Source organism: Bubalus kerabau, chromosome X, assembly GCF_029407905.1.
Source record: "Bubalus kerabau isolate K-KA32 ecotype Philippines breed swamp buffalo chromosome X, PCC_UOA_SB_1v2, whole genome shotgun sequence".
Classification (NCBI taxonomy): Eukaryota; Metazoa; Chordata; class Mammalia; order Artiodactyla; family Bovidae; genus Bubalus; species Bubalus kerabau.
In genome coordinates, this window is record NC_073647.1 from 89,067,161 (window position 1) to 89,079,204 (window position 12,044).

General features: G+C 39.2%; 1 protein-coding gene across 2 annotated transcripts in view; it reads left to right on the forward strand.

Moving 5' to 3' along the window:
• Positions 1-6,394: 6,394 nt before the first annotated feature.
• Positions 6,395-12,044, forward strand: part of MAGT1 (magnesium transporter 1) — a 63,487-nt gene continuing 57,837 nt past the window's right edge. The window contains exon 1 of one of the 2 annotated variants that reach the window (XM_055563056.1): positions 6,395-6,651. In XM_055563056.1, the coding sequence (XP_055419031.1) occupies positions 6,550-6,651 (102 nt within the window). In that variant the 5' untranslated portion in view covers positions 6,395-6,549. The remainder of the gene's footprint in view (positions 6,652-12,044) is intronic. The other variant, XM_055563055.1, reaches the window with a different exon arrangement.

Consider the following 12,044-nt stretch of genomic DNA (forward strand, 5'->3'; position numbering starts at 1 on the left):
AGAAATATTAGTGTGAAAGTTGCAAAATGATTTTTCTAACTCTATCATTCCTTCCATATTTAACACTAGGTATTCTACTACAAGGAGAAATTTTATCTTCTTCCCTATTTATTTGTTTATTATCAGTTTGGATTCATGGATTCCAAAGGTTATAATCCATTGCTATCATGATTTGTTTTAAGGCTCAGTAGTCTCAGATGTAGTCAGTAGGATTCCCTTCTGACTTATATGTCTTATATAAGACATATTGCTTCAAATTGCTTGATCTTGATATTGTACTCACTTCCTTCATATGTAAAATGGAGAGAATAAGCTTACCTATAGTAAGGCTTATATGTCTTTTCTTTTAGGTCTCCATCATTTTATTTTTTTGAGGACTTCTTTATTTTCTGACACAAGGCTCATCTTGTACTTTCTTTACCCCAGCACTGGAATCTATCTTCCTAAGGAGCCTTGCTTTCTTTTAGGGATGGCATTTATCAACCTACATTTGGCATTAGGTTTGCTCATTTGTACTGGAGTGTCATTGCTTCTAGTCATTTCAGTGAATAGAGCTAGAAATATATGTTATGAATGATAAATTTATGCAAATACTGCCAATTCCAGTCCAACCCCCAAAAGTTCTTTTTCACCTTTCCCTATTTCATATTGGTATCTCCCTGCTTACACAGTGAGAATCCTAGCTCTCAACGTCTATGTTATTACATATTACATTATACAAAATATATTTCCACAATTGTTATCTACGAAAAACAAATCTACTTAGTAGAGTTTAAGATTTGCTTGTAGTTATTGTTTTCTTTAGACTAATAGTATATAATCAAAATAGTGTGTTCATAAATTATTCAGATTAGTTCTATTTTCTTTAGTGCAGTTGTTTTTCTTTTGAAATAGAGTTGTGCTCCGTTTTTTTCTGTTTTGTATTCAGTTTCAGTTTTTTAACCCATTCTTACTGATGTGATTTTTAAATGTTTAACTTATTTTTAATTGTGGTAAAATATACATGACAAAAAAATCTACCCTTTTAAGCTTTTTAAAGGATCCAGTTCAGTGGTATTAAGTACATTCAGATTGTTGTACAACTATCGCTACCATTCGTCTCCAGAACTTTTTTCATCTTGCAAAACCACATGATTTACTCTTATATTTTATTTTAAAACCATTAACATTATTCCAAAAGTCAAAACTATACAAACTGGTATACTTACAGAAGTGTCATTCCCTTCCTTAACTGTTCCAATCCATTTTCTACAACTCCTGTAGGAAACCAATTTCATTAGTTTCCGATTTAAGCTTTCTGTGTTTCCTTTTGCAAAAATGGTAAAACATGTATATATTTTCTTATTTCCTCTTCTATTTCATACAAATGTAGCATAATAGTACATACTTTTGCATTGGGCTTTTTCACTTTAACAATAGATCTTGAAAATCCCTATCATTTATACAGCTCTTCCTCATTTCCTTTCCTTAGAGTTGTGAAAAACTCCAAGGTATTTATGTTCTATAGTCATTCTCCTACATTTGATCATTTAAGTGGTTTTGAGAATATTTCAATTACAGATAGTGCTGAAATAAATAACTTTATGCACATATATCTTATTATTGAAGTAGATCCCCAAAAGTGGGATTGCTGAATCAAAGGATAAATGTATTAGATATTGTTAAGTTATCCTCCATTTTGCATAGCTACCAGCAATGTTTGAGGGTGCCTGTTTCCTCATAGACTCAATGACAGCACTTATTGAATTTTTGCCAAAATGATAGTTGAGATTCCTCTGTGTACTTTAAAACCTTAATTTTGTATTTGTTAAATTTACATGCAGTAAATTTCACTTTTTTTAGTGTAATATTCTGAGTTTTGACAAATACAAACAGTAAGGAGAGAAAGGTTGCACCCTCACAAAAAAATCTCCTTGTGTGGCCCTTTGGTAGTCAATCCCTCTCCCGACCTCCAGTCCCTGATAGCTACTGATCTGTTCACTTTCTAGACTGTCACATAAATGGAATGATATTGCATGTCCAAGTGTTTTTTTGTATTTTTCATATTATGAGTGTCTCTTAAAGTTTTAATTTTTTTTCACCTCTCTATATCAAAACAAATCTCTTCAGAACCAGCTCTTTTCCCTTTCATGCCATCTCTTTGTCTCTCCAGCTTAATGAAATTATTTTCCTCTGTGTGTTTGTGTCCCGCCAGGCCCTAAAAGAATGGTCATATGATATTCCAAAGCATGAAAATAAATCCAAATTACAGGCGATTGATTTTGTTGGTGCTTTTCCTCTTGAATATATTATTCTTCTTCAATAAAAACATCCCAGTTTTATAACTCACTATGGTACCTACAAGACCTTTTAGAACTAACACCCAAAAAAGATGTCCTTTTCATTATAGGGGACTGGAATGCAAAAGTAGAAAGTCAAGAAACACCTGGAGTAACAGGCAAATTTGGCCTTGGAATAAGGAATGAAGCAGGGCAAAGGCTAAGAGAATTTTGCCAAGAGAACGCACTGGTCATAGCAAACACCCTCTTCCAACAACACAAGAGAAGACTCTACACATGGACATCACCAGACGGTCAACACTGAAATCAGATTGATTATATTCTTTGCAGCCAAAGATGGAGAAGCTCTATATAGTCAACAAAAACAAGATATGGAGATGACTGTGGCTCAGACCATGAACTCCTTATTGCCAAATTCAGACTTAAATTGAAGAAAGTAGGGAAAACCACTAGACCATTCAGGTATGACCTAAATCAAATCCCTTATGATTATACAGTGGAAGTGAGAAATAGATTTAAGGGCCTAGATCTGATAGACAGAGTGCCTGATAAACTATGGACAGAGGTTTGTGACATTGTACAGAAGACAGGGATCAAGACCATCCCCATGGAAAAGAAATGCAAAAAAGCAAAATGGCTGTTTGGGGAGGCCTTACAAACAGCTGTGAAAAGAAGAGAAGCAAAAAGCAAAGGAGAAAAGGAAAGATATACGCATCTGAATGCAGAGTTCCAAAGAATAGCAAGAAGAGAGAAGAAAGCCTTCCTCAGCGATCAATGCAAAGAAATAGAGGAAAATAACAGAATGGGAAAGACTAGAGATCTCTTCAAGAAAATTAGATATACTAAGGGAACATTTCGTGCAAAGATGGGCTTGATAAAGGCCAGAAATGGTATGGACCTAACAGAAGCAGAAGATATTAAGAAGAGGTGGCAAGAATACACAGAAGAACTGTATAAAAAAGATCTTCACGACCAAGATAATCACGATGGTGTGATCACTGACCTAGAGCCAGACATCCTGGAATGTGAAGTCAAGTGGGCCTTAGAAAGCATCACTACAAACAAAGCTAGTGGAGGTGATGGAATTCCAGTTAAGCTATTTCAAATCCTGAAATATGATGCTGTAAAAGTGCTGCACTCAATATGCCAGCAAATTTGGAAAACTCAGCAGTGGCCACAGGACTGGAAAAGGTCAGTTTTCATTCCAATCCCAAAGAAACGCAATGCCAAAGAATGCTCAAACTACCACACAATTACACTCAGCTCACATACTAGTAAAGTAAAGCTCAAAATTCTCCAAGCCAGGATTCAGCAATATGTGAACTGTGAACTTCCAGATGTTCAAGCTTGTTTTAGAAAAGGCAGAGGAACCTGAGATCAAATTGCCAACATCTGCTGGATAATGGAAAAAACAAGAGAATTCCAGAAAAACATCTATTTCTGCTTTATTGACTATGCCAAAGCCTTTGACTGTGTGGATCACAATAAACTGTGGGAAATTCTTCAAGAGATGGGAATACCAGACCACCTGACCTGCCTCTTGAAAAACCTATATGCAGGTCAGGAAGCAACAGTTAGAACTGGACATGTAACAACAGACTGGTTCCAAATAGGAAAAAGAGTTCATCAAGGCTGTATATTGTCACCCTACTTATTTAACTTCTATGCAGAGTACATCATGAGAAACGCTGGGCTGGAGGAAGCACAAGCTGGAATCAAGATTGCCGGGAGAAATATCAATAACCTCAGGTGTGCAGATGACACCACCCTTATGGCAGAAAGTGAAGAGGAACTAAAAAGCCTCTTGATGAAAGTGAAAGAGGAGACTGAAAAAGTTGGCTTAAAGCTCAACATTCAGAAAATGAAGATCATGGCATCTGGTCCCATCACTTCATGGGAAATAGATGGGGAAACAGTGGAAGCAGTGTCAAACTTTATTTTTTGGGGCTCCAAAGTCACGGCACATGGTGACTGCAGCCATGAAATTAAAAGACTCTTACTCCTTGGAAGAAAAGTTATGACCAACGTAGATAGCATATTGATAAGCAGAGACATTACTTTGCCAACAACGGTCCATCTAGTCAAGGCTATGGTTTTTCCAGTAGTCATATATGGATGTGAGAGTTGGACTGTGAAGAAAGCTGAGCACCAAAGAATTGATGCTTTTGAACTGTGGTGTTGGAGAAGACTCTTGAGAGTCCCTTGGACTGCAAGGAGATCCAGCCAGTCCATTCTGAAGGAGATCAGCCCTGGGTGTTCTTTGGAAGGAATGATGCTAAAGCTGAAACTCCAGTACTTTGGCCACCTCATGCGAAGAGTTGACTCATTGGAAAAGACTCTGATGCTGGGAGGGATTGGGGGCAGGAGAAGGGGACAACAGAGGATGAAATGGCTGGATGGCATCACTGACTCGATGGACGTGAGTTTGAGTGATCTCCGGGAAATGTTGATGGACAGGGAGGCCTGGGGTTCTGCGATTCATGGGGTCACAAAGGGTTGGACACGACTGAGCTATGGTTTTTCCTGTGGTCATGTATGGATGTGAGAGTTGGACTGTGAAGATGGCTGAGTGCAGAATAATTGATGCTTTTGAACTGTGGTGTTGAAGAAGACTCTTGAGAGTCCCTTGGACTGCAAGGAGATCCAACCAGTCCATTCTGAGGGAGATCAGCCCTGGGATTTCTTTGGAAGGAATGATGCTAAAACTGAAACTCCAGTACTTTGGCCACGTCATGCGAGGAGTTGACTCATTGGAAAAGACTTTGATGCTGGGAGGGATTGGGGCCAGGAGGAGAAGGGGACGACAGAGGATGAGATGGCTGCATGGCATCACCGACTCAAGGGACGTGAGTCTGGGTGAACTCCGGGAGTTGGTGATGGACAGGGAGGCCTGGCTTGCTGAGATTCATGGGCTTGCAAAGAGTCGGACACGACTGAGCGACCGAACTGAAGTGAACTGAACTGAGCTACTGAACTGAAATGAACTGATGATAAACAGAACTGGGACAAATAAATGGAAAGTTCTGCTATGTAGGATTTTTGTTATTTTTTAGAAAAGGGATTTGGATATTTCAGACAACCGATTATGAAACAAAACCTTTAAAAAGACCTAAGTGCTTTCTTACTACCTTAGTGTGGCATCCACCCCTCAAACAAACTAATGACAAGTAAAACAACAAAACAGAAAAAATTTGCTGTCTATAATCAAAATTTAAGTCCTTGTTGGTGCCCGCCTCATACATCTAAAAGATTGCCAAGAATAAGGACTTTAGAAAATAACTTTTGACATCTGCTCTGTTCAGCACACATGGCACCGTCTTAAAAAAGATCTCCTTCAGCAATATTGTTTTTCCTTTCTTGCTTTTACCTTTCTTGGATTTGAAACACTTTGGAGGCCAAACCACGGGCTTGGGATAGGTCTTATCAGTTATATGGCTAGGCAAAATTTTTCTAGAATAGTACACGAAAAAGGTGGGTTTCTTTTTTGAAATTAATTTAGTTTTTATTTACTTTTGGCTAGGCTGAGTCTTTGTGTCTTCCTTCCTGAGCGGGGGGGGGGGGGGGGGGGGGGGGGGGGAGGTGTGGTGGTGGTTGTGGAAGGGGCGGGGTTGTCGGGCGCTTTCTCTGGTTGAGGGGAGCAGGGGCTATTCTCTAATTGCGGTGCCTGGTTTCTCATTATGGTGGCCTCTATTGCTCTGGAGCACGGACTCTAGGGCCCTCTGGCTCAGTAGTTGTGGCCTGGGGCTTAGTTGCCCTCGCAGCATGTGGAATATTCCCAGACGGGGGAAGATCAAACCGTGTCCCCTGCATTGGCAGGCGAATTCTTAACCACTGAGCCACCAGTGAAGTCTGGTCGATTTCAAAGACTTCTAAAAGGATCTGAGGAGAAAATATGCTGTTTTAGTAACCTTAAGCCATCTCCAACACTGAAAAGCCGCAATGCTTCACAATTGCGCAGGCGCGTTTAAAGAGCCTACACCCGCCATCTTTACGTTTAACGAAAGGGGTGGTCCATCATCCTTAGCGGACCAATGTAAAACCTCCAGATTATCGTTTTTGTATTGGCTAACGGAGACCAATTAGAAGCGAGCCATCTTTTAGCGGGCGTTTGGCAGTACAGCGTCGTGACGTTTTGTGAGGGGACTACCGACAGGGCTGAGCTGGGCCAATGAGAAGGGAAAAGGGGGCTGGTTTGCCTTTTCTCACGCCCAACCAACCCTCAGACCCAGCCCTAGGAAAGTTTCCCTTCTAGGCGGGAGAGAAGGCGAACATGGCAGCGCGTTGGTGGCGTTGGTGTGTCTGTGCAATCATGGCGGTGGCACTGCTGCTCGTTTTCGGGGTTCCCTCAGCCTCTGCCCAGAGAAAGAAGGAGGTGAGGACGCTGTTTCCAGCAACATGGGCTTTTCCGAACGAGAGGGGCTTAAGAGAATCCGTTTTGTTCTACCCGATCCCTTTCCCCGCCAGTTCTGTGTCTTTGGTGGCTTCAGTTCTGCCGTTTTTAGAATTGTGGGGTTCGCAAGAGAAGAAACCGTAACACTTTGTCTTATGGGATTGTCGAGTCTGAGAGTGGGGTGGAGTAGGTGACAGCCGGGCTTCTGTAGGCCTGTGGATAAACAAAGCTACGAGTTTTGACACTTCTTTGAATATGGGCCCCATCAGGTGGTGGAGGGAAGTTCGACTTTAGGTTCAAGGGGTAGAATATCTGACTCTACTGTCAATAGATGTAACTTCCTTTAGGACATATAAGAACTATATTATGTAGCATTTTCACTCCAGGAATGAGAGAATTAAACAGAAGAGCGGAGCTATGCCAAATTTATTTCATTGTCCAAAAAACTGATTGATCATTGTCCAAAAAACTGATTGAAAGCAATTTTAGTTCAGTCGCTCAGTCCTGTCCCACTCTTTGTGACTCCCATAGACTGCAGCATGCCAGGCTTCCCTGTCGATCACCAACTCCCGGAGCTTACTCAAACTCATGTTGATAGATTTGGTGATGCCATCCAACCATCTCATCCTCTGTCGTCCCCTTCTCCTCCTGCCTTCAATCTTTCCCAGCATCAGAATCTTTTCCATTGAGTCAGTTCTTCGCATCAGGTGGCCAAAGTATTGGAGTTTCAGCTTTAGCATCAGTCCTTGCAATATTCAGGACTGATTTCCTTTAGGATGGACTGGTTGGATCTCCTTGCCGTCCAAGGGACTCAAGAGTCTTCTCCAAAACCACAGTTCAAAAGCATCAATTCTTCCGGGCTCAGCTTTCTTTATTTACCGGAGTGAAGTTCTTAAGCCATTTTCAACCATTTACCAAATATCAAGCGTGCCAGCCATTGTTCTGGGAACTTAGTATACATAAGTGAACAAAACTAAGGTCCCTCCTTGTGGAATTTACTGGCTTTGACAAGTGGAGGAGATACAATGTTCTTTACTCACTGTAAAGCAATCCAAGGTGAGGATTTTTAACATCATTGTTTTGAAACATTTGTGACTTAGAGCCGTTTGCTCTTAAGAGCTTTACAAATTACTAGCAATTGTTTATGCGCTCTAATTTTAGAAATGAGGAAACCTAAGGCCTAAGCTTACACTGTTAACCATTGAAGAACAAAGACTAAGATCTTTGGTTAGTCTTATGCTATTTCCTATACATTTTGTGCTTCCTTTTGTACACAATACCTGTGTGTGCGTGCTTCTTAAGTCGCTTTTGTCGTGTCGGACTCTTTGTGACCCCATGGACTGTAGCCCACCAGGCTCCTCTGTCCGTGGAATTTTCCAGGCAGGAATACTGGAGTGGGTTGCCATGCCCTCCTCCAGAGGATATTCCCCACCCAGGTATTGGACCCCTCATCTCACATGCACTTTATTTATTTTTTTTTTATCATTTATTATTATTATTTTATTTTACAGTATTGTATTGGTTTTGCCATACATCAACATGAATCCACCACGGGTGTACACGTGTTCCCCATCCAGAACCCCCCTCCCACCTCCCTCCCCATACCATCCCTCTGAGTCATACCAGTGCACCAGCCCCAAGCATCCTTTAAAAATGCTATTTAATCGGCTCAGATGCTTGTCAACTTGAGCTGAATTTTAAAAGAACCTGTTTTCTCTGTTGCTGAGTATTTGTCCTAGTCCATAAAAAAAGGTAGCATATTAAAACGAATTACTTATTAGATTGGCAAAAGGTGAAGTTAAAAATATACAATATACAAAGTGTACAAAATGAGCAAGCGCCTATACTGGAACTAGAAATCGACGGGCTTTTTAAAGAGGATGCCAAGCCATTTTTTACGTGGAAAACAAGATGTAGAGCAATACATAGTTTTATATTCTGGAGACCTTTTATGTTAAAATAAAATAAAATAAAATAAAAACTACAAGTTAGGTATACATAGAAAGAAACCTTTGTAAGAATATAGAACAGTGGCTACCTCTGGATAGTTGGGATTGTTCATTAGGGGAAGACTAACTTTTTGCCTTGTATGCTGGTATTGTCTAAATTTCTACAACCACCACTTACCCTTTTTAAGTAAAAAAGTGTAGATTTTTAATAACAAGTATTTCTACTAATTAAATTATTTATTCATTTAACCTCTCACTAAACAAGCAGGGGATAAAGGACTTTTAAAAGGGATCAGCAATGAATTGTGCACTTTAAAATTGTTAACACGGTAGATTTTATGTTATGTGAATTTTATCTCAATAAAATATTTTAAGGAATCAGATTCTAACTCCCCTCTCACCATGCCCACTGTTCAAGACTGTTATTGCTCTTGCAAATTTATTGCCATAACTGTCTAACTGATCATCCTTGAACTCATCCTTCATAGTGTTGCCAGAGATGGTAAGGAGAAAAACTGAAAACCAAAAGGTTAAAAAAATGTATTTTGCAAAGTGTAAAAGAACTTATATATATAATCTGTTTATTCGCAGACTCATCTCAATTCTAGCTCCTCCCTATACTGGCTGCAAGTCATGTGGGATCTTAGTTCCCTGACCAGGATCGAACCTGGGCCCCATGAGTGAAAGCACTAAATCCAAACCTATGGGCTGCCAAGGAATTCCCTGGAAAAGAGTGAATGCACAAAGCATACGAAACATTAAAAAATGGTCTTAATAATGCTAGGATGGCAGATAGTTTTCCCTCCGTTTTCTCAGTTTTCAAAATATTGTGTAAAATTTTAAAGAGCATATATGTTAATGCAATCCAAGTGATCTTTAGCCAGTTACTCTGAGTCTCATTTTCCTTTTCAGTAGAATGGGAAAATGCCTATTTCTTTTCATATTGTGAAAATTAAAGGAGATGGGGCCTGTAAAGTGCCTAATATATCTGGCATGTAGAAGACATTAGATGAATATTAGAAAATAAAATAAAATTGTGTTCCTCTGCAGTATACATTTTTAAAAAATTTATTTGGCTGTGTTGGGTCTTAGTTGTGGCCTGTGGGATCTCCATTGCGTTATGTGGGATCTTTCATTGAGGCAAATGGCCTCTCTAGTTGTGGGAGCTGGCGCAGTAGTTGTGGCGCATAGGACCAGTTGCTCCACAGCATGTAGGGTCTTAGTTCCCCAACCAGGGGTCAAACCCACGTCCCCTGCATTGCAAGGTGTATTCTTAACCACTGGACCACCAGGGAAATCCCAATATAAAATATTTTTCAATTGATCTTTTTGTGTCAAGATTTTATGAAGATTATTCAGAAAATAAAATTATCTGCATATTTTGACAAGGCAGGCAATACTGAAAAAACTTCTATATTCTCTGACATTGCTTTGAGAACTGATACATACAAATGTCACATGCACAAAACCCCAGCAATTACTTAGAAAATACCTTATTACCAAGAACCAAAGGCTCAATAGCATTGCAAAACAAGCAAATTGAGACATCCTCCAAAAATAAAACATCAAGAAGAAGGGATAGTGGAATATTTTAGCCCTATCCAGGAAATATGTAAACTGAGAATGGAGCAGATAGCATTTAAGGATTACAAATACTCTCTTCTCTGTTTACTGTCTTTCTCCTTCAGTCATTATCTGCCAATTATGTTTCCAGATCTGTTCAGTCTCACTCTTAATTTAAGGATAGAATTGGAAATTTATTCCTTAACCAGGAGTTTTCTAAACTAACATTTGTAGACTAGTGGATTATTAGGAAAGCTAAAAATCAAGAATTTTTATGAATAAACCATGATGGTCTAGAACACAGATACAATGAAGTAAGTTTTGAGGGAAAAGGCGGTGCATTTTAGAGGAATTCAGACTGGTGATGCTTAGCTTTATTCTGAAATTTAAAAGTAATCTTAATGGCAGGATCAGGATTTAAGTGATAGTGAATTCTTATATGCTATCTTTGATAAATGATATTCAGTGATAGAATTTGTAATTGTTAAAGCTTAATCTACTTTGCTGAGCTAATTGAGATATTATGCAAGGAAGTAGAATAAAATTAAACTGTTGTCACTTCAATTTCTTATACTCCTAAAAGATTTATCATACTTGATTATTACTAACAGAATTAGAGATATTAATTGACTTCCTGTTAGTGGGATTATTTTGTGGCCATACTAATTTACACGTTTCAAGAGGAGAGAAAGACTTTAAGCTTACTACTTAACTTTGTTGGTATTATATTTTGATTGTGAATATTAGCACTCTTCTTTTTGTTTTATTTGAGTACTTGAAAGTAATGTACTCCAAGAAGGGGAGAAATAAATCTAGTGGTTTTTCATAGTAAGCTTTTGTTTTGAATAAATATATCCAGTGCAAATTTTAAAACTGGATGGATATATTTTCTCAAATGTTTTTTTAAAACAATTAGTGGAAAAAATATTTGAAATAAAGTTGGTTCCAAATCAATTACTACTTTGAGTTGCTGAGTTCGGTTGATAAATCTCTTACCTTCATGTACTATCATCCTTGGAAAGTGTGTTTCTTACTGATAACTTTAAAGTATTAAATAGTAAGTAGAAGGACCTGAAGGGCTCAGGTGACATTTTCACTGTTTATGTTTTAAATATATGTGTGTGTGTGTGTGTGTGTGTGTGTGTATATATATATATATATTTTTTTTTTTTTTTTTTTGCTGTACTGAGTCTTCGTTGCTGCTTGGACTTTTTCTCAAGTTGTGGAGAGTGGGGAATGCTCTCTAGTTGTGGTGTGTGGGCTTGTCATTGCAGTGGCTTCTCATTACAGAGCACAGGCTCTAGGGTGCACAGGCTTCAGTAGTTGTGGCAAGTGGACTCAGTAGTTACAGCTCCTGGACTCTAGAGCACAAGCTCAGTGTGGTGCACAGGCATAGGTGCTCCCTGGCATGTGGGATCTTCCCAGACCAGAGATCAAACCTGCGCCTCCTGCATTGGCAGGGGGGATTCTTTACCACTGAGCCACCAGGAAAGCCCCTTAACCCTTTACTTTTGATTATTATGACTTTGAAAGATAAAGGAATATCTAGAGAGTGATTAGTGGGACTTAATGTAGAGGCTTGGAGAAGGAAATGGCAACCCACTCCAGTGTTCTTGCCTGGAGAATCCCATGGACAGAGAAGCCTGGTAGGCTGCAGTCCATGGGGTCGCACAGAGTCGGACACGACCGAAGCGACTTGGCAATGTAGAGGCTATAGGAAAACGAAACTTTTGTTTCTGAGCCATAGCTTTCAGAAACAAACAAAGGGCTCCTAACAATGGATGAGAGGCACCCCTAAATAAGAAGTTTCTTCATTACTAGAGATTTACTCTAATGAAGAAAACTTTTAACTCAAATATTAAG